Source organism: Hetaerina americana, unplaced genomic scaffold (assembly GCF_022747635.1).
Source record: "Hetaerina americana unplaced genomic scaffold, ioHetAmer1.1.p SCAF_8, whole genome shotgun sequence".
Taxonomy (NCBI): Eukaryota; Metazoa; Arthropoda; class Insecta; order Odonata; family Calopterygidae; genus Hetaerina; species Hetaerina americana.
The window spans coordinates 59,746,378-59,769,454 of NW_027287427.1; the positions used below are offsets into that span (position 1 = coordinate 59,746,378).

The 23,077-nt window shown below is 39.4% G+C and overlaps 2 protein-coding genes across 2 annotated transcripts in view; both read right to left on the reverse strand.

The window, feature by feature from the left end:
• The window catches only part of LOC139698039 (proton channel OtopLc-like), a 36,089-nt gene extending 34,675 nt beyond the window's left edge, over positions 1-1,414 (reverse strand). The window contains exon 1 of the mRNA XM_071596898.1: positions 1,389-1,414. Coding sequence (XP_071452999.1) covers positions 1,389-1,414 — 26 coding nt within the window. The remainder of the gene's footprint in view (positions 1-1,388) is intronic.
• Positions 1,415-15,588: 14,174 nt separating this feature from the next.
• LOC139698040 (proton channel OtopLc-like) overlaps positions 15,589-23,077 on the reverse strand; it is a 65,702-nt gene continuing 58,213 nt past the window's right edge. Inside the window, exons 7-9 of the mRNA XM_071596899.1 lie at positions 21,714-21,874; positions 20,950-21,090; positions 15,589-16,680 (exon numbers count right to left, since the gene is read on the reverse strand). Coding sequence (XP_071453000.1) covers positions 15,589-16,680; positions 20,950-21,090; positions 21,714-21,874 — 1,394 coding nt within the window. The remainder of the gene's footprint in view (positions 16,681-20,949; positions 21,091-21,713; positions 21,875-23,077) is intronic.

Sequence of the window (23,077 nt, forward strand, 5' to 3'; positions counted from 1 at the left end):
TAAATACTCATATATACAGAAACAGATATAAGGAAAAGGGATAGGAACACACATAATGGACGAACACAATAGAGGTGGGGAAGGCGGAATCGAACGGATCACAAGAGTAAAAATATTTCCTTGACTGGGATATAAATAAAAAACAGAATATTTCCGAGATAGTTTTCACAGAATGACACCGTAATCCAAGACTTAATACACGCTCTTATGCATGGTGTATATGTGTGTGTGTGTGTGTATATGTATATATGTATATATATATATATACATATGTACATACATACACACACACACATACACATGTGTGTGTATATGTATATATGCATATATATATATATATATATATATATATATATATATATATATATATATATATATATATATATATACATATGTACATATATACACACACACACATATACACCATGCATAAGAGCGTGTATTAAGTCTTGGATTACGGTGTCATTCTGTGAAAACTATCTCGGAAATATTCTGTTTTTTCATTATCATTTAGTAGATACTCTAACGGTTATGAAAACAAGAAAATTTATCTAAGTGACATACAGGGTTCGTCCGGAAAATAAGTGTACTGAGCTCAGGAAAAATAATTTATTACACTTTTACATATCTTAAGCTAATATTCCTCAAAATAGGACCCTTGTGAGTCGATACACTTGTTCCAGCGGCGTTCCCATTCCTGGAACGCTCCCGCGAAGGCATCATCGGGAACCTCTCGAAGACTAGTCATCGACCTCTTCTCTGCCCTCCACGAACATCTTGTGCCACCGAAAGATCATGTTTCTGGACATGGCTGACTCCCCGTAAGCCTGGTTAATCACACCGACAGATTCGGTAGACGATTTCCCAAGCTTTACCGCAAATTTGATGGAATAACGCTTCTCCAAAAACTTCGGCATCGCGTTCCGTGACGTGGGTCGAGCGTGGAGGTTCGCGTTAACAGAGCTCCTCACTACACCACAGCTCAGAGCCGACTGCCTTTTTCATCGTCGCTTGCCAACATACCCCTCTCCAATTGCAGCCCGTCAGAGCGGTGCTGGGCGCGCCTGGAGCGGCGGGAAAAAATCAGTAGTCAGTACACTTATTTTCCGGACGAACTCTGTATACTTGAAATCTCGATACAACCGCCTAAATATCCCCTGCTTCTAATGTTCCTGCTTTTTTTAAATTTCTCCCAGCAGCTGAGTTGTGAGAATCCGGTTCGAAATGTCTTTTGGAGACGGACGGATCAATCGGGTTGGATTCGGATTACACGGCTCGGTAATGCGCACGTTTGCGGCGTCACAAGGAAATGACGTGCGAACGGCCGGTACGGGGTGGGTCGTTGGGAATGGGAGTCGTTGAAGCCGTCGGACACTCGGCAAGCTCACCTTTCGGTCTCCTCCAGGAATCTCATGGCGGTAGGTTTTCAAGATGTTCTCGCATCAAGGAGACGACTTCCTCAGGCAGCTTCTCTGTCCGACCTACGGAGTTACGTTCGATTGAAGAGGGAAAAAGGGGTGGGGAAAAATCCTCTCGCGGCGTTTGAGATTGCTGAAAAATGTCTCTGCATGTTTATCTGCTTGTTTGCTTGCGAATGGAGTTAACGTGTTGGGCGTCCTCCGTGCGTTCTTGCCAAAGATGAGGAAATCTTCTCCGATAATCATGCCTTCCCTCGTGGACGTCGTGTGAACCTCCTGGCGGCTTCAATGCGCCCGATGAGTCGCTTGCTAATTTTTGTTGAAAAATATTTCGAAGGTCAAATAGTACGTAAGCAGTATGACCATCACTCGAAATTATTTCCTTCCCTGTATACGATAGACGAGGTCTGTTTGGAAAGGATCCAGCCATGCAGTATTTCGAGAAAAATAGCCTACCTAGGACAATAAGGCCTCAGTCCTCTTCGAAGTACTGCCCTTGAGACCCCACACACTTATCTCGGGGTTTCTTTCACTTTTCAAAACAGTCGACCAAGTCTTTTTCGGAATGTTCATCAGGTGCCTCATTGCATTCTCTTTTATCTCGTCAGCGTCAAGAATTTCGTGCTAAAGTTGCAAGGGACTTGGTCCAAGTCGAAAATGATGGCACAGGTTTTTAAAAAATATCATAATTGGGTATGAGTCATAAGTCTACGGTCATGACTCTGAAAAATAAACTCAGTCTTCTCAGCAATCGGTTGGCGAGATAAAGGAAAATGCGGCAAGATAGCTGATGCCCATTTCAAAAAAGGACTTCGTCGATTGTTTTTAAAAGTAAAAAATAATGCTGGGAGAAACAAGTCATGCCCCTAGTGGAGTACTTCGAAAGGAGCTAAGGTTCCATTGCTCTAGATAAGCTTTTTTTCTCAAAGTATAATCCATGACTGGATAGTTGCCGGACAGACCTCGTAAAATATTTATCAGCTTAGAAAACACGACCACGTTCAGAGCAAAGTTCATATACATCTACATTTTTACCTTTCAAGTTTTCCCTGAAGGGGTGTGGCAGGGGGTGTTAAGTCAGGAGCCTTAATAACTAAATGGATAAGTGTTCGACGCTTTAGACTCGCAGCTTGGTTTATCCACTATAGTGTTTTCGTTGCTCAGCTTTGTTTTTGATCGCCAATCGTACGAAGAGAGAAAGGTTTCCTGAATCTATTAGTGCTGCAGGCTATCTCACTTAACTTATCCGAATGTTCCAGTCTGGCGATATGTTGAAGGAGCTCTTTAAATTCTTTGGTGTTATGAGGTTAAATAGAAAGTTTCCTCCTGTTTCTGTCAATAATCTCATTCTCGCCTTTCACATTCGTGCATGGAGGGACTTCCATCCTAGTTTCCCTATTACACGCCTTAATCACTCTTTTTTATCGTGAAATTTCTTCACAGACACAACGGGCTGTCTTTGCACCTTTTACATCTCCTTAATTCTCTCCTACTCCGACGGCACCCAAAGTCTTGCTGCGTATTCCAATTGTGGCCTCGCCAGCGTAATGTAACATCTCTCCCATACTTTCTCATTAGATTTTCTGACAAGGCGTTGAATGAATCCAAGTTTCTTCCAGGCGGCTTCACAAATTTTACGTTCTTGCTTCATAATAAGTTTTGTGAGAATGACACCAAAGCATTTTAATTGGGTGTAGATGTGTACATGAAGTATATCAACAACTAATTTTACAAAGAACTAGGATGTTTGAGGAGCAAAGCAGAGTGTTAGACAATATTTCATTATATTTATCATTGTTGTTTCATATTTTATACTCCTGAGATCTAGAAATGAGCGTGGAAGCAATGAACGATTTTTCAGACAATATTCCTCTACTTCTCTTGGTAGTCTATTCAACCAGCTCACGTAATGTATTGCTAGAAATGTTATCAACGTTAAACATGATGACTTTTAGTTTTCTAAAATTCGTATCTGCATTCTTCCTGTTTCCAATAACTCCCGAATAAGAACTTTCAATTAACAGGTGATGCTTTCTTTTCCCTCATAGCATAATTCACATCAAAACATTCAGCTTCTTTTCGTACTCTGTTTGATTCCATAATTAAGATCTTCTGTGGTTGGGCCCCAGAAACTCGATGCGTATTCAAGATGAGTTCTAGCAATGGCAAAATAACTTATCTCCTTAACTTTTTCATTCTTATATCTCCTATTTTCTGTGACTAGAAGAGGAAAATGTGAGGTGTGAGGCAATATAAGTAAAAGGAGGATCGGACGGTCACAGAACGCCTTGAGACAAACTAATTTGCTCAGAAGGAAAGGCCACTCGAGGAAGTCCAAGGGAAATACAAGGTAGGATAAGTACGTAAATAGGGATGTTGGATGGAAGGCCAATTAGGAAGCACGAGGAGGTTATCGCGAGAATGGGAAGATTGCACATACATCCCTCCATACCTCGAAATACAGGAATTATAATAATGTATATGTAATATTCCGGAAACCCGATTGAGGATCTATCCTGTTAATGACTGCTTACCACGAGTTTAATAATACATGGTTATTGGTTATTTCTTTAATACCATAGAGATCGATAAATCCTATGTCTGTTGATATCCCTGATGACGTTTCTTATAGATAGAAAATAATGATCCTGAATAACACCATCTTGGAATTTGTTTTAATAAGGAATTAAATAGAAGTTGGCATTGTTGTCTTGGATGCGGTATGGAGAAACTGCAGCAAATCGATTATCGTTTAAGGTTGAGCAACACAATTCACCACCAATACCGCCCCCTTGCGAGTTATTTCCGAAATCAACTAATGGTAATATACGATTGTTGAACACGTATCACTTCATAGCGGTGACATTTCCTACCGTGAAATTTACGATCCATTATATGCTGCCCATTATCTGTAGTTTTATGGAGACCGAAGCCATGGTACGAGCTAAAAAATTAAAGAATGGCGACGATAATGACGGTCATGGAGATTATGAAGAGTATCGTTAAACACTTTTGAGATTTAATCTCTGCGGTCTGGTTACGTTTGAAAGAATCATGAAAATTATATCGGTTCGAATATTAAAATATCAACTTTTTAATATAAGGAAAAATATTGGAACAACAATAACTTTCACATGATGACTTGTATGCAATAGTAAATAACAATTTTCGGTCATATAAACATCTGGCATGTTTAATATGTATTTAATATATATCAATAGGCGGTAGAGGAAACCATGGAGGATGGTAAAGAGCTAAGTACTATCGAATAAAAATGGGAAAGTTTCAAGAAAGGGTTGTCTAAAGCCGCATAAGACACTATTGGAACCGTTAACACTAAAAGGACTAGGAAACCATGGATCACGGATGAGATGATTACAAAGATGGATGAGCGGCGAAAATGGAAGAATATAAATACAGAATTAGGCAAAATGAAGTACAAAGAATTGAACAATAAATTGAGGCGGGCAACAAATAAAGCAAAAGAAGCATGGTGAAAGACGCAGTGTGAGGATATGGAAAGTCTGCAGAGGAAGGGAGAAATCGGTGCGCTGTACAGCAAAGTTAAATCGTTATCGGGAAGTAAGAAAGGAAGAGCTATGCTAACAGTTAGAGATAAGGCGGGTAAGGTAATAGTTGACGCAGGAAAGATCCAAGAGAGATGGAAGGAATGTATAGAAGAACTGTATAGTAAAGAACTTAGAACAATAAAGTTAGATATAGAAAAGGAACATGACGTAGAGAAAGATAGCTTAGGTCCAGACAATGAGATAGAAAGAGCATCAAGGGAGATGAAACTAAATAAGGCTGTGGGGGTGGATAACATTCCCGCGGAACTATTGAAATGTTTAGGAAAATGTGGGAGGACGAGGATATATGGGCTGATTCTTAGTATTTATGAGGAAGGAATCTGGCAGGAAGACTATGTGAGATCAATTTTAGTTCCTATTCCGAAAAAGGTAAAGGCTACATCATATGAGGACTACAGGACGATAAGTTTGATATCCCACGCAGCTAAAGTTATTCTCAGGGTCATCAAAAAAAGGATAGAGAGTAGGGAAAAAGATTACTCATGGGGTGATCAGTTTGGGTTTAGGAAGGGGAGAGGTAGGCGTGATGCCATTGCAGTAATGCGATTATTAATCAAGAGGACTATAAAATAAAACCAGGACGTATTTGCCTGTTTTGTAGATTTCGAAAAAGCGTTTGATAGAGTGAATTGGGAAAACCTAATGAATATATTGCAGAAAATAGGAATAGATTGGAGGCAAAGAGGCTAATCCGCAACCTGTACATGTCTCAGACTGCACAGGTGCGAGTGGGGAACGGGGAGTCCGGTTGGGCAGTGTTAGGAAGAGGTGTAAGGCAGGGTTGCCCATTATCACTGTTGCTGTTCAACCTGTATGCAGAGGAAATGATTAAAGAGGCATGGGAAGAACTGGAGGTAGGAATGAAAGTGGGTGGGGAATTCGTAAAATCAGTTAGGTTCGCTGATGACCAAGCTTTAGTTTGTCAGTCAGCCAAGGGGTTGCAAGCATTGCTTAGTGAATTGGAAATTCAGTGCGACAGGTATGGAATGAAAATCAATATTAATAAAACAAAGGTTATGCGATTTTCTAGAAAGAAAAAGGCTAAGCTAAACATTAAAATCGGAGGGCAAAAACTAGAGCAGATAGAACAGTTTACGTATCTCGGTAGTGTTTTGGATCAACATGGTCAAAGTAGTCGGGACGTATGGAGAAGAATTAAACTGGGCAAAGAGGCTTTCGGAAGGAGGAGGAAGTTGATGACAGGGATGTTGAGTAAGGATATTAAGAAATGACTCGTAAAAACCTTGATATGGAGCGTAGCTATGTATGGCGCGGAAACGTGGTCATTGAAGCAGGAGGATAGACGTAGATTGGAGACTTCTGAAATGTGGATGTGGAGAAAATGGAGAAGGTGAAATGGACAGAGAAGAAAACAAATGAAGAAGTACTTGGTACAGGGTTCGTCCGGAAAATAAGTGTACTGATTTTTTCCCGCCGCTCCAGGCGCGCCCAGCACCGCTCTGACGGGCTGCGATTGGAGAGGGGTATGTTGGCAAGCGACGATGAAAAAGGCAGTCGGCTCTGAGCTGTGGTGTAGTGAGGAGCTCTGTTAACGCGAACCTCCACGCTCGACCCACGTCACGGAACGCGATGCCGAAGTTTTTGGAGCAGCGTTATTCCATCAAATTTGCGGTAAAGCTTGGGAAATCGTCTACCGAATCTGTCGGTGTGATTAACCAGGCTTACGGGGAGTCAGCCATGTCCAGAAACATGATCTTTCGGTAGCACAAGATGTTCGTGGAGGGCAGAGAAGAGGTCGATGACGAACCACGGCCTGGACGCCCATCAACGACACTCACCGACGAAAATGTGCGAAAAGTTCGCGATGTACTGAACTCTGATCGTCGTCTGAGTGTTTGGATGATAGCAGAGCAGTATAATGTGCCAAAAACAATAGTGCACGAGATTAAAAACATCTGGTGAGCGATCAAAAACATCTGGCGGCTGCATCACGACAATGCGCCGTCTCACACCGCGCTTGTCGTGTCGGACTTCTTGGCCAAGCACGGCGTGGCAACGCTGCCGCACCCGCCCTACAGCCCGGACTTGGCACCACCGGACTTCTTTCTGTTCCCGAAGATAAAGAGGAGTTTGAAAGGAACGCGATACGGGACTTTGGACGCCGTCAAAGAGGCCGTGACGACGTGTCTTCGAGAGGTTCCCGATGATGCCTTCGCGGGAGCGTTCCAGGAATGGGAGCGCCGCTGGAACAAGTGTATCGACTCACAAGGGTCCTATTTTGAGTAATATTAGCTTAAGATATGTAAAAGTGTAATAATTTTTTTTTCCTGAGCTCAGTACACTTATTTTCCGGACGCACCCTGTATGGTGGGCGAAGAGAGGGGTTTGTTGGGAGAAATCCTATGGAGGTAGGAAAAGAGGATGAAGGGGGTATTGACCGGCAGTGGGATGTTGAAGACTGTAATAGACGATGTGTTTTACCCCAAGAGAATAAATCGTTTCATTAACTTTGGCATTCAGCAATCTTGCTCCTGGTAGATACTTATAATATGCACTGAGAGGAGTGGTAACTCAGAGGGTAGAGCTCTAGGACACTGAACTGGGGGTCGGATTTCGATTCCGGGTGACTTCTCTAGGGAATCACAGCATCTTCACCCAAACTGTGTGATTTTTTCAGGTATCAGACCTTCCTGGTAAACCACAGGTGGCGCAGGAAAAGTAATAGACTCTTCTCAGTTCTACTCTGATGTGTGAGTTACACATAAAGTCGGGGTTAGTATTCGGCGGGCTCTACCCTCTTTTCGGGTCGATTTCTTCGGTTTCTTATGCTGGATGTAATTAGAGATTGGTGGAAAATTATGTAGATATTAATATTTAATGGGTACTAATGCGTACAAAATTAATGCGGGTAGGTTGAAATTGACTTTTAAACACTACACCTTTCTTCTGGTGCCAATCCTGGACCTATCTGGAGTAAATATTATTGCTTTCGCCAGCGCAGCTCTAGGTGTAATCAGGACGTACAATTCCTTCCACCACCTCAAGATTATAGTCCAGTTCAAGGTTGTGGAGAGGGATGTGTATTATAATATTACTGCATTCTTAAAGTACTTATTCTTTTAAAATTCTCGGTGCAATCGGTACCGTCTGTCACCCACAGATGAATACTCCAAATATGCATAATCATTTTGCTCACTGCAGGGTCCGGTAACTCAAAAAGTCTGATTATGACTCAAGATAGAAAGTAAAAATGATGGCTCGCTCTACACATGCACGTCTAGCGTATGCGTGTGATGTATTGAGTGATACCTATTTCAACTGTCTAATTTCTATTTGTTCACAGAAGAACACTTTTAAAAATAAAAATAGACAAGCTATATAATTGCACCGACTCTACTTTTTCTAACTGGGTATAAATTTAATTGTCTGGACTATATAGTGTATTTTTTGTCATTCTCAAAAGGAAATGATTAATATAGATTTATGAGAATTAGAAAATTATTTCTATTTTAGTTAATTTATAAATTGAAAGTTTTATATGATCAAGATCCATATGTTACTTTCGAGCACAGTATTTTTTGTCTTCTTATAGCTAATCCTTATCCCGTATCTCCTGCATTGTTTCTGTATTGGATTTAGTAGGAACTGCAATCCCTTGGATCTCCAAATCAATAATACTTGATCATCTGTAAACCGAACTTAGTCATTTAGCCGCCCCCTTTTATTCCCAGATCCAGCCCTACCCATGGTACCCTTAACTTTTTGTTAGTATATTTGTTGATAACTACCAGCGATGACGGGGAACTCCATCTCCATCTGCAAATAACTGCCAACTTGATTCTCCTCCTGCCGCTCCATGAATCATCTTGTTCAGTAAAAGTTTATAATTAGTCATTTGCCCCTCCCATTCACCCCCATATTCCGCCTCGCTCTCTCATATTCATCTCTCCATTAACTTTGTCCTCTCTTCGCGTTTGAACATTTTCTCAAGATATACGAAGCACACAAAGATAGGCCCAAAAAAAATAACTCGCGAAAGAAATTTAGCTATCAAGATTCGAATAAGCATTACAGCTTTATTTTTTTATTAACAAAGAATGCGTGCACAATCCGCAGATCCTAATTTTCTGCAAGATATTAAACGAAAATGAAAGTGTAGTTTCATCAAAGATTGGAATTTTCAGCCCAAAACTTTTAACGAGTGAGAGTCCTCATTTAGAATAAAATGAGCACGATTTGTCTCGAACGCCATTCTTCATGACCATCTATTCAGTACTTCGAAGAAGGAGGTCAGTTATCGTCGAAAAATGGTCTACAAAAAAACGAATCACATATAATTGGTAGAGTAATAGTGAAGCCATGTGCTTTGAACATGTTTAAGTTGATTATGGGTAAAGAAGCAAAACAGAATATTAAACAAAAATCATTTTTAGTTGATACCATTTGTGCACGGATTCTAAAAAAGAGAGAAGACATGTGTGAACATAGTAAAGAGAATTAGGAAACGTTCACCAAAAATGAGTTTATATTGGAATGATTCAAATTATTATTGACATTCCATGCACTCTTTCAGGTTGATTTTAGATGAACGCAGGCGGACGATTGCTACATTTCGTAGCCTTGTCTAACGAGAAATAACATTGTCTATTGAGACACTCCAAATTCTATTCGACTTTTCTTTCATTCTGTATACATTCTACCTCACATCATTCCGTTCAACTAGCCTATTCTTTTCCTTCCATTATCTCGCCTGCCTAACGCTCTCTCCCCTCTCTTACATTCTTCAAAATACCATCGTCAATCAAAATGCTCTCCATCCACGTTTCCTGTCTTCTTTGGATCTCTCCCAATTACTTTCTCTCTCTGTCTCCTCCCCAGTCACCAGTGGTCCTTTCTTTGTTTTCCTCTCTGCTCATTTCACCTTTCCATTCTTATCCATTCCCAAAATGTAAAAGCATCAAATTCACATTTATCATCTTACTTCAACGACAATGTTTCCGTACCGTAGAAAACCACTTTTCTTACCAAAGTTTTAACGATTCTTGTCTTAATATTCTTACTCAACGTCCCTGTCATCAATTTCCTCCTCGTGGAAGAATTTTTGGCAAACGTAGACCTTCCTTTATTTTCCTTTTACTTTTTCAATACTACCAGGATAGATAAACTCTTGTACCTGCTCTATTGTATGCCCTCTGATTTTAGCGTTTAACCTAGCCTTCCTCTTTCTTGAAAATATTATAACTTTGTTTTGTTATGAAAGCTTATCATTCTGTATCGTACTGAACGTTTAATGCGCTCAACAGTGAATGTAGTCTCAATGACTAAAATAAAAATTTCTATTGCAAACAGCTTCCTGTTTTCAATACATACGAGGGTGGTCTGAAAAGTTCCCAACCTCAAAAATTTCAGAAAAAATGTCTTGTATCTTTTTTAGGTCGGAAACTTTTCAGACCACCCATGTTAATGCATAAAGTTGCATAAAAGAGGGATTCCTCTGCTATAAAGCCTGAATTAAAAAACAAGGTTATTGAAAATTATAAATTCGATTAATTGGTTTATTTATTCAAAAGGATTTTTACTAAAATCGTAGAATATATAATTACGGAAGGCTCTCTCATTTTTTAAATGAAAAGATTAAGATATCACCGCTTTAGTCATTTAAATAAAAACCAATATTTTTGGAATCTATTGTTTCCAAGCGTAGTTTAGAATGCCTTTTTTCAAGTTTAGAATTTCATCCACGTGAAAGCTGCTCAGAATCACCCGGCGTTTAAATCTGAAAGTGAAGAGTTGGGAATAGATCATACTTATCACACTGGATTTTCAATACGATCAGAAAAGCTTGCAAACACTTGCCTGACTGGCAAACAAATGCTCCATCATCAACAAAGCGTACGGATTTTATGAATTCCCCCCGACTTTCATTCATATCTCCAGTCCTTCCCATGCCTCTTTAACCATTTCTTCGACATATACTCTGAAATGGACTGGTGATTATGGGCAGTTCGGCCTTACTCCTCTTCCTAACAGTGTCCATCCGGACCCCCCATCCCACACTCGCATCTGAGCAGTTTGGGACAGGTACAGGTTGCGCATTAGCCTCCGGTCCCTCCAATATAGTCCTATTTGCTGCAATATATTCATTAAGGTTATCCCAAAACACTCTTTTAAGCGCCTTTTTGAAATCTACGAAAATACGTCCTGATTGTATTCTATATTCCTCTCTATTAGTGGCCTTATTATTGCAATGGCATTACGCGTGCCTCTCCCTTTCATATACCCAAATTGAGCATGCACTAAGTAACTATGTTCCCCTCATTTCTTTGATTAATGTTCCTGGGATACACTTTAGCTGCGTAAGAAATCAGTCTTATTGTTCTGTAATCCTCACTAATGGCTGAATTTGCCTTTTTTTGGAATAGGAATTACTACTGATCAGATGATATCTTCTTGCAAAAGCCTCACACTATGCAGTCCATCAAGGTTCTTCTGCACTTGTTATTTCCCTCTTCATTTATTCATCTCGCTCCTTATACTTCGTTTTACCTAACTCTCTGTTTACATTTTCCCATTTTCTTCTCTAGTTCATCTTTCTATCTCGTATTAAGTCCATTCTGCCATCATCCTTCTTCTAATTACTTTTACCAGAGTTTCGTTTTCATTTTACGATATCATTTTTTTATATAATCCCTTTTTTTCAATTTTCCTAGCGTTGTTATTACAGTGTTACAGCAATTACTTTCGAGAAATTGGTAACGAAGCAATTAGGACATCCAGTGATCGTATACGATTAAAAGTATCCTAAGTTCAGTGTAAAATTTTCTGGTTTACCACTGAACGGTACCAGTGGTAAACAAATTGACTCTAGGAGATTTAGCGAAGCTTGCAACTCAATTCTGGCTGGTTGGTCCTTGAAGAATATATGTATAACTTGCCAAGCCCCTTCATTATAGCGTTTACGCAGTGCATAAGTAAAACGTGGGTTGCATACGTTGTAGGATCGGAATTGCCTGGTGTAAAGTGCCACATGGGTTTCTTTGATAAGTTTTTGCTGAATAAAATAATTTAAGTAACCAGTTAGGATATGGGTTTAGTGTTTATTTATAGAGCTTCTATATATTTATCGTCATCATCAGTATTTCAATCTTAGGATTGGTTAACTGCAGCCCTTCATTCTACTCTATTTATTGTCTATTCCCTCAATCCCTGATACCCTCTCTGTTTTCCGTCCTTAATTTTTCCTATGTACATGTCTCTTAGCCTTCTTTGCGGAATTTTCCCTTCTATTTTTCCCTCTATTATGTTCCTAATCAATTGTGCCTCAATGTATGTCAAAGCCAACTATTTCTTCTTTGTCGTAGAGTTCTCGATATGGTTCTTTCTTCTTCTGTTCTTATATATACTTCCTCGTTCGTTACTTTGTCTGTCCACTTAATCTTCAGCATTCTCCTCCAGCACCATATTTCAAGGCTTTTATTCTTCGCTGATTCACTTTTCCAATGTTCCAGGTCTTGGAACTATAGAGCGCCATGCTCTACACGAAAGTGAGGACTCCTTTGATACCCAATTAATGTTTCTTATGTTATGGAAAATTCTTCTATTGATGCAGTCCAATCCAAGCTCCTCTAGTATCTTGTACATATTTTTCCATTCGACGTCGCCGAAGGATTTCTCCAAGTCCCCGAATGCCACATATAATTTGCCACATATTTACATGTCTCAGTTTGTCGACCAGAACTCTCAAGCTTAGAATTGCCTTTCTTGCTCCTCGGATTTTCCTGAATCCTAATCGGTTTCCTAAGAGGTTTCCATCTATTCTTCGGCTAATTATATGAGTAAGGATTTTCGATGCTTGAGTCACCAGGCTCAATTTTCTGTGTTTCTTCGCATTTATATGTTTTTGGTTTCTTCGGTATTACAATCATTATGCTTTTCTCGAAGTCTTTGGTATCTTTCCACTACCTTAGCTACAGGTATCTTTCATTATTCCATACAGGGCATCTTTCGCTTTGACCCCGAGTGGCTTAATTAATTTGCATTTATTTAGTCAACTACTGGTGTCTTGTTGTTTCTTAGGTCTACCACAGCTCTCTTGAATTCGCTTCTTAATATCTGCAGACCCCGATCGTCTTTACCTATCATGGTTTAATTTTCAATTTAGCCATCTTCCAGTAGTTTGGGAGCTTGATAGAGTATTTCAATGTATTATCCACATGTATTCTCAAGGATATGGTATGATATGACCATCAGTGCTGATATTTTCGTCATTTCCTTCTATATCCCTTTGGATGGCCGTGGTGAACTTTTTTCTTGCGCTCTTTTCTCCCAGTATCTTTGTGTTCAATCTGGGTTGTTGTGTCTCTTTCTTCATTTTCTTTTATCGCAGTCTGCTATCCATGATCACCAGGTTGTGATCGCTATTTAATACTATGCCGGGGTAGCTCTACACTTCTTAACTTGGTCCTCGTACCTCTTCCTGACAAGGATATGGTGTGTGGTACAATCTGGTTTTCCTTCCCTTTTACTGTTCCTAGAACCTCTTCCAATTTTTCGTATATTTCCTCTATTTCCTCATCTGAATGGCTGGACGTCGGCATATACACCTGCACTATTACTGTATCCGAAGGTTCTACCTCTCTCATTACTCTATCATCAATATCCTTTCATTATATTGCCAGCACGATATTATTTACCTTGCCCATTTCTTCTTGAATATGATGCCCACTCCTGCAATTCTCCGTTCATCTCCTAAGTATATCACCCTGTATCCGTCGCTCCAGAAGTCGTTCGCTCCTGGCCCACCTAATCTCGCTCACCCCTAGGATGTTGATTCCAAATCTGTCCATCTCCATCGTGGCATTTTCCATCTTCCCGCTTTCTCCCAATGATCTCACATTCCATATCCGTATCCTGCATTTTTCCACCTTGACTGATGTTGCCCTCCCAGTAGTCCCCACCCGGAGATCTAATTGGGGGACTATTTTACCACCGGAATATTTTACTGGAAGGAAAGCCATCATGTCACATTTGAATGCAAGTCTGCATATTATAGGGAGACTAATGTGGTGGTTTCTCGTTACCTTCCACTTTGTAGGACTGCGGCCGTTACCGCGCACTTCACTCTCGCCCACAGCTGTGGAAGCTGATGGCGGGTCGACCCATTCGGTCTTAATCACCAGGGCCTAATGGTGAAACTGCTGCCTTTCACCATGGGTTCAGGGATCTATTTTTCTCGCAAACGAAAAATTCACTATCAATTCTTTGTCAATATTTTAAAATATATTTCGTGTTTTAAACTTTCGGTTATGATAAATCATCATTTTATTAAAAATTAGTTTATACATGGTTTAATATATTATTCACTTTTTTGTATGATCTTTCAAGGACTCCAGCAAATAAAATCATTGATTAGCTTTCATCACTGAATTTCATTTTAAATTTAGATTGTTTCACTAGTTTTTAAAGTGTTTTAAAAGGAATTTGAGTATTCTTAAACATTAATGCGGGGTAAGATTCAGAATAATTACATAGAAAATAATAACTGCTGTGATTAAATGATGAAGTCCATAAAAAAGTCTTTATTATTTTCTTGCGCAGCATGATATTCTGAACGTGCATTCTAAAGAAATTCTTTACAAAAAAATTAATTTGAAGAAATTATTAAAAATTATTGTAATCAGTTATGAATTTCATGACATTATCTTTGTGGTTGGATTATTTTGGTGGGTCATGCCAGTCATTTATTTGCACTCTGCTGACGGGTAGGTCACATGAAGAATGGAAAATTGAGTTATATCACTTTTTCACCATATGTAAATAATTTTTACGATATTTTCTGAGTCACTGACGTACAAGTCAACAAAGCCAAAACAATTACTACATATATATATATATATATATATATATATATATATATATATATATATATATATATATTTTAAATTTATATATAAACACCGGAGTGACTCTCTCTAAATGTATAATATATATACACACATATTTATATTGTGCATATATGTACATGTATTATATTTTTATATATATTATATATAGGTTTTTTTATCACATAAAATGTAAAACCGCGGACCTTAGCAAGTACTATGCCCTTGTGTTTGTGAGAAGGCGAAGAGGGTAAAGTTTATATTTTCCACTGTTTTATCATAATATTGAAATAATGTTGCTACAGGTTATGTGTCACCTTTGATCAAGATAAACCGGTATACATGGCTTGGGTACAATTCAGCCTCTTCATATTGTTGGTACGTTATTTTGGGGGCTTTGGAACGCTGTTTTGTTTGCAAATCATATAGAGACCTGCATCTAATCCTATAAAGCAATGAATGTGAAGTAACTTATCCATAATTACTACTGCTATCAATCATGACCTGTCCTTCATCTTTAATATATATATATATATATATATATATATATATATATATATATATATATATATATATATTTAATATAGTTCACTCATTTGTGCTAATTATTAAGGGTAGGAAAAATATAGCACAGGAATTCATTACACGAGGAAAATATTTGATTCATAATCGTCTTCATTTCGCTCGGAAGCGTTTCCACCAAGGTTCGGAGCTTTTCTGAGCATTCATGAGCCCTCCCTAGCGATGAACTTGGCTCTTGGGTTCTGGCTTCATCTTATAAGCCGTCTTCCAAATCTCGTAGAGGCACACAGTCGAATGGAAGCGGTAGAAGATGGCCAGAGGCATGCTCACGTGCGTGATGATTGTCCACGCCCACACGCCGTAGAAGTGGAGGTGTGTGGGGTGGAACTCGGCACGGTTCTTCTCGAGGGTGTTAATTGTCCACATGGCCATGTTGGCCACCAGCAGGAAGGTGACCAACTGACGACCCGGCTTCCGGCGGCACTGTTCTTCCGTACGACAACGCCGGCACCACGCGTCCAGCACGAAGATGGTCTGGCAGGTGGTCTGCACGAGTGAGCACAGCTCGGCAGCCACGCCGCCCGCCTTGGCGTCCTCCGTCATCCGAGGCTCCTCGCCCGGGGGACTCTCCTCCTCCCGGGCGAAATACGCCCCCACTATCGCGAACATGCAGTAGACGTACATTCCCGTCTGGGCTGTCACCAGCAAAGCGTTGTCCATGCCCAGCTTTCTCTGAGGCCCCCGATAGCGAAGGTCTCGCATCTGCACTGTGCACACGATGACGGCGATCGTCGTGAGGACGTAAAGCACCATCTCGCAAACGGTGACCTCGAATACGGCGACTGCTTCGAAGCCGGGTGCGTGCACCAGCACGAAAAAGGTGATTAGGGAGATGAACGTGAGCACCAGGACGAGGATGCCGGCGAAGAGACCACGGTGCGCATTGGCGCAGTCCACGGAGAAAAGTTCGGCCGAGTGATGGGTGCCGTGAAGGTGTCCCATAGAAGATCTGCGCAGCACCATATTCCCGAAGATGCCCGATGGTCTCCGGGAGGTTGGCTGCCGGTGGGCCTTAGCGGCGGCGACGGTGGAGGGGACTGCGCGGGATGCCGGTGAGTCTTGGGGTGGCCCGTACCGGCTAACGTCCTTCCACATGGCGTAGAGAATCACGGCGCAGATGAGGCTGTACTCTATGGTGCAGGGGAAGAGGAATGGTGAAGCATTCTGTACCAATGAGCCCATGATGTTGGTCCGGCGGCACTCGAAGAGGTCCGCGACAGTGCGTGTGGTGGAGTTGCTGGACTCCTCCTCATGGGTTGGTCCTGAGGAGGAAATCCAATGGTTTAGGCACAGCGTATCATGCCGGGAGAGATATAACTACTTATATATGAAAAAATATTCATCAATTGAATTCTGGAAAAAAAATTCTTAAACCGCTGCACCTCGGCGGGTTGATTCGCCTGGGTATGAACAATGTTGGCTGATTAAGTTTATGACTAACGATCTACATCTACATAATACCCCGCAAGCCGCCGCAAGGGCGTGTGGCGGGGGTTTTAGGTCACCAGCCAAGTATGATTAAACAAAATCATGACACCTCTACACAGATATTAGTTTGATCTTGCACTGGAACAAATTTAAACACACGAAAGAAGGTACTTACATGCAACAGTATTCAATAACAAGGTACGTATACTCAAATCATGCGGGAGAACTGCTAAAAAGATGGGTCTATTAAGTAAAAAAATGCAGAACACCGACAAAATATATACACTGCTAATGCTAATTATCTCCTTCGCGCCATCTGTCCAATCTATTTTGATATCATATGGTACGAGGAAAAAATTACATTTTAAATCTATCCATTCAACTATTTTCCTATCTCACTGATTTTACGCACCTGCTCTTATCTACCATAGTTAGTCGGGGCACGTAATATGTCTTAAACAGCCTCAGTTAAGTAACCTGTTTCAAATTTACGCCGTATATTTAACCTGTATTTCAATTCACGGAAATCACAGTATCATGCAGCATAAATTTGATATAATAATTTAGGAACTCTGCGGAGCAATATTTAGGGGGACATAAGGTTCACAAAACGTATATTGGGGAAATATTAGAATGGATAATATAAGAAAATGTTTTATGTCACTTTGGTTAGATATAATTATCATGAATACGCCTCGTGTTTGGGACACCTCGTAGGGGAACGTAATTGCGGAACTAAACAGGATAAGAAGATAAGAAAATAGGATAAGAAAATCTGTCCTTTTCGTGAGGACTCATTATGAACGATGAGAGAGTGCAACACTGCCATAGAAAGGTTTTTGTTTTGAGACATTTGAGATAAAAATATTAAACTTGTGACTTTTAGATCTAGAATAACACATATCACTCGAATTCAATACTGACGCAGAAGTGATAATACTAGCCTAGCAGTGCATCGATAGGGGAGACCGAAGTAAGAAGAAGTTAGGAAAATTTATTGTAGATTTGACTGTGATATCATTTTTCTACAACTGTAGGAAACATAATTTACACAGCAATCATCAATTGCTTTAATTATTGGTGAGCCAATACCCACTGCCACACGCTTTTTGATAGTTTTTAGGATACAATGTAGTAGCTGTAACTGTAGAAAAGTTTAAATCTCTAATTAAAAAAAAATTACGCTAAATTTATCGACATAATACTCATTAGTGTTCGTCGATAGTCTAAAATATTCTCCGGGATATTTTCTACTTAAAAGAGGAGGATGGACGAACGCCTTAAAATTTTAAACTTTCGCATTTTCTCCGCCATTTCACCGTGAGTAAGCGGATAGTGGACGTTCCCGCCGACTTGCTTGCGGTTTAATCAACCGGAACATTGAAAACCTTTTATCTTTGGGTTTAATTATAGGAGCTTGCTTAAGAATTCTCGTTGTAAACATTTTAATATTTAACTTGCATCGCTAAATCTGTAGCTCTTCTGGAATATCGTATGGACAATAACATTATTATTGAGTTGAACAAGTGTTAATTTACCGTAATAATTATTTTGGTAGCCATATAAATCTCATTGGTTGGCGTATATAGTATTTCTCATTTCCGGTTTCCTATACTTGACGCCATGAATTGTTCCCGCGCTTATGACCTGGCCAAGATGAAATTTACTATTTGATCACTTAAAGTGAACATATTCCCAGTATTTTATGCATTGCACATTAAGTCTGAGGAATTTCAAGCTTATTAACTCTCGCCATGCTGAGAAATGCAATAGTTATGGTAATAATTCGTCGTGAACATTTTTGTGTTCTTCCGGCGTATCTTCTGGATGAATATTTTCAGGATCATCCACCGAGTCATGTTCTTTATCGTAAATAGAGCTTCGATAAACCATAAAATAGTCGTCTTTGAGGATTTCTGTATGATTTTGAATCCTAAGTAATTTATTCGCGTACACGCCAACATAAATAAATATATATCATTTGTAGAAATGTTTAAAAATGGTTGAAATGTGAAACGGTTTAGGTCTCCATGGGGTAGTTCACCAGACAAGCCACTTAAAGGACTCAAACGGGATTGTTGAACCTATGACACGCGTTCCCAAAGTAGCACGTAGAGCAATTATTTTGGCAAGCAGAGCTGGGACGATGCTATGGGAAACTCCAAGGTGATCACTTTATGAGCTGGCACGCGAGTCAAGAGTATACTCTTATTACGTTTCTAGACGTCGGCAGTCAATCGTCAAAACGTTCGCCACCCCTGGGCTAAACTCTTGGGCACAAAAAAAGGCATTGCTCCGGTGATACGGCAATCCACTTCTTCAGTACGAGGTCATGTCGATTTTTTAACTGAGGGTAAATTGAGGAAATGTGTAAATAATGTATATTTCCGTTTTATGTGAAGATGAAGCAAAATGACAGGGCTGATAGTGAGCCAAGGTTATAATCCAAAAACGGGAAGGACTAATACTGATAAAAAGTTAAATGTGGGCGTTCATTTGACTGAGACTCGTCCACATGGGCGGAAACTTAAATTTGAGATAAACGCAATTAAAAAATAATAACGATAAGTGAAAATGCCAAACATAATCCAGCTCTCATCCAAAATTATGACTCACGCATTAACAAAATGAAACATTGTTGCATCTTTTTCAAAAATGTTTCTTGAACATGTTTTTCTTAATTTTTAAAATTGTTCATATGCATATTTTTTGTCGCCCACATGCCCGCAGGGACGACGCAGAGTTTTCAAGCCATTTTCATTTTTTTGGCGGCACTGTCTAAAATTTTTAATTCTTTATGTATGTGTATACATTTTGATTTTTATATGCACGCATTGATTGCAGTCAAAGGATTAACCAAAACGAAATCAAGTCACTTCACTATTTCGGTGGTCAACCACCTTCATCAGGTTACGAGGAGTCATTGTGACTACTTTTTATTTTTCTTTTGACAGTAAAATTATAATTATATGTATAAAATTTGATTATAACATTTGTATGAGCAAAAATTTCGATGTATGTACGTACTATTGTACACTATATATATATATATATATATATATATTCACCTCAACTACTCCAGCAGTCATTACTTCTATATCTTCAGAGGAAGACGGATTGTTTCCGTCGAAATATCAAGAAATAACGTGTGAGTGTTCTTCTTTTTTTGTGTTTCTATATTGTGTGTTACTGTGTATTGTACTATATATATATATATATATATATATATATATATATATATATATATATATATATATATATATATATACGGATGACCAATGAAGAGGTAGAACAAAGTTTAGACAATCGACCAATCAGAAAGCACTTGTTCCGAGGAAGAGGATGCATAAAGCGGAAAAATGTTTGGCAATACGGCATACGGGAGGCTCAAAAGATAACGAGCGAGTTGCATATAGTAATTACGGGTTGAAATGCAGAACCTGATATGGTGGAGCACTCGTTAAATATCGATTCAATAATGCGTCAATTTGAAAGTTGTGAAAGAATTAATTTTTTCCTGCCAAACCAAAAAAAAACAAGGCAGTCATTATGGAGATAAACTGGCGCGCCATATTAAGATTACCTAATTTACATACATTTAATTATATAAAATCGTTATCATTGAAATACTAGATAAAAAGGTGGGCTTAAATCTCGTGAACTGTGGCCCATAGGCACGATTACCTGTGGCATTTAATCTACAGTATTTCGTCGTAGCGTTCTGCTTGTTTGAATCCACCAAAATATTGGAGATGTGTCGGTAACTGGCTAAAGTGTTTGGCCGGACATCGAGGTATCCGGGTTCGAATTCCGGTCATGACGAATAATTTTTGACACATTAAAAATTGTTGCATTGTAAAACTCGAATTATTCAGTAGGTTCTCTCTCGGCTACACCATTGCTTTTTGTAAAATTGCTCGGCAATCATTCGCAAGCTTGGAAACGGGATGAATTAAAGCAAAGTGCAGGTATCTCAAACGGTTTAGGCGTGCCCTTCTACTGAAAATCATGGCAGATCAAAATTTTCAAAACAAGACAGCATCGCTTTTGATGGACAACCGGCTTCACATACTCACCGTGATCAGTGACAAGGGGAGGATGGTAACTGAGGTGGACGATCTCGTGTTTGGTCTCCTCCACGATGACATATAGCCACTCGCACATATTCATGGCAATCATGTGCATGAGGCCGAAGCGGGCGAACATCTTATGGCGTCGCATATCCACCAGCTGGAAGCGGAACGAGAGAGAGGAAAATAGAAAGAGTGAGTGCATGATGGAGGGAAGGTTAAATTTTCTTCGCAAAGGATACACAAAATTCATTTCCCTCCGTCATTCAAAAGAAGGGCAGAGACAAATGTTGATCAATCTGACCTCCTACGGAACCCTTGTCAAATATCTTGAACTTGGGGCCTTGAAACATTACCGCGGGTACCCCGATATTTCTGGTAGATTGAGATTAACTCGGACTACCCAAAGCCTTCATCCCATTCTGAACCTGGAATTCGCCGGTGTGTAGTCAGAATCTCTACTATAACTTTGCCTTCGTGAAAAAAATCCTCTTTCACCTTCCAAAACACTTTAAAAAAAGATTTACTGTTCTAATTGTCCCAGTCTATGCCCACCGATTTTAATATTTGTTTGAGTCTTCCTTTTTTCTTTAAGATCTCATTACCTATGTTTTATTATGTTTAATTATCATCCAATTCTTATAGTACAGATTCTGCAAGACTGCACTCTAGTATATTGAGTCGAGACAAATTATCCCCAGCCCCTCTGTTTTGGTAAGGGAGGGGTCATCGATCGTGGGCGTACCCAGTTTCGGGTGCGGCATTAGCCACGTGACCGCCCACCTTATTGTTGAGGAAGATGAACTGCATCTGCAGTAGGGTGAGCAGCATACGGGTGACGGGAGTGACGGCGTGCAGGATCTTGTGACACTTCTGTTCCTTGCGAAGCTCGAAGAACTGCCCGAATTCCAGTCCGGAGTAGATCATGCTCCCGATCCCAAAACCTTAAAATGAAATGTTGTCGGGGAAAGAGGAGTATTGAGATAACAGGATGTCCACTTGTTCTGAAATCGCTGATCCGGATTGATTTCTTTTATTTGTACTCATTCACATAAACCGCAAATACGTATCTAGATCAAATTGGAAATTGGTAGATATTTACCACAAAAGTTAAAAAAAAGTTGATATGAATACCGTTGAAAAACAAGTTTTAATGGAAAAAAGGAGGGTTATGTCAATAAATTAATGAGTAATGTAGAGAGATAATGGGGGAAGAGTGTGTCTGCTTCTTGCCTTCCATTCCAAAGTGATGATCCCGTATGTGGTCCCATATTTACTAATGTAATCCTGATAAAAGTTAATGACACAGAGGATATAAAGAAAGCAAATCGACAGATATTTTCCTGTTCGTGAAATGAGAAGGATTTGTATAAACTTAAATTTTACGTTGATTCAGATATTTTTTTTGTTTTTTGAGTTTTGAATTTCCATTTTTCGACAGGATTCTCACATCCTTGACGTGATTCACCATTTCGAAACACCTAAACCGGATAAGAATTTATTGTATCTGTGTTGTATCTTGTACATTCATAAAGATCGAAACTATCACGGTAGATCTTATAGTTTCAGGCTTAATTTTGTGGAAACTTTCCACATGCGATATCCACACCATCTTCGAGGTTAGCATAATCGATATAATTGACTATCTATGGTGAATGGATAGAAATGAAAATTAACAATTGTGATCTCCACTATAGTATTTTAATAATTCACACGACCAGGGTTTCAACACTTCGCGTAATCTTCAGGTAAAAATTACATGCATGTTGGTAAATATATACTCATCAAAAAGAGTATACTCGTATATTTGCCAACATATATGTAATTTTCACCTGAAGAAGACACAAAGTGTTGAAACCCTGATCGTGTGAATAAAAATACTACAGTGGAAATCACAATTTTTAATTATCATTTCTATCCATTCACCATCGATAGTCAATTATATCGATTATGCTAACCTCGAAGATGGAACCATAGAAAAATTCCATTTGAAAGCAGAACGCGTTAAAGTAATCAGGAGGCGTTGGATATAGATGCAAGCGGAAACAAATTAAATACGAAATGCTCCAGATTTGCTTCTTTCTCAATAAAATGATTAAAAATACTAATGATCACTCCATGGTGACACTATATGGTTTGATTGTGTT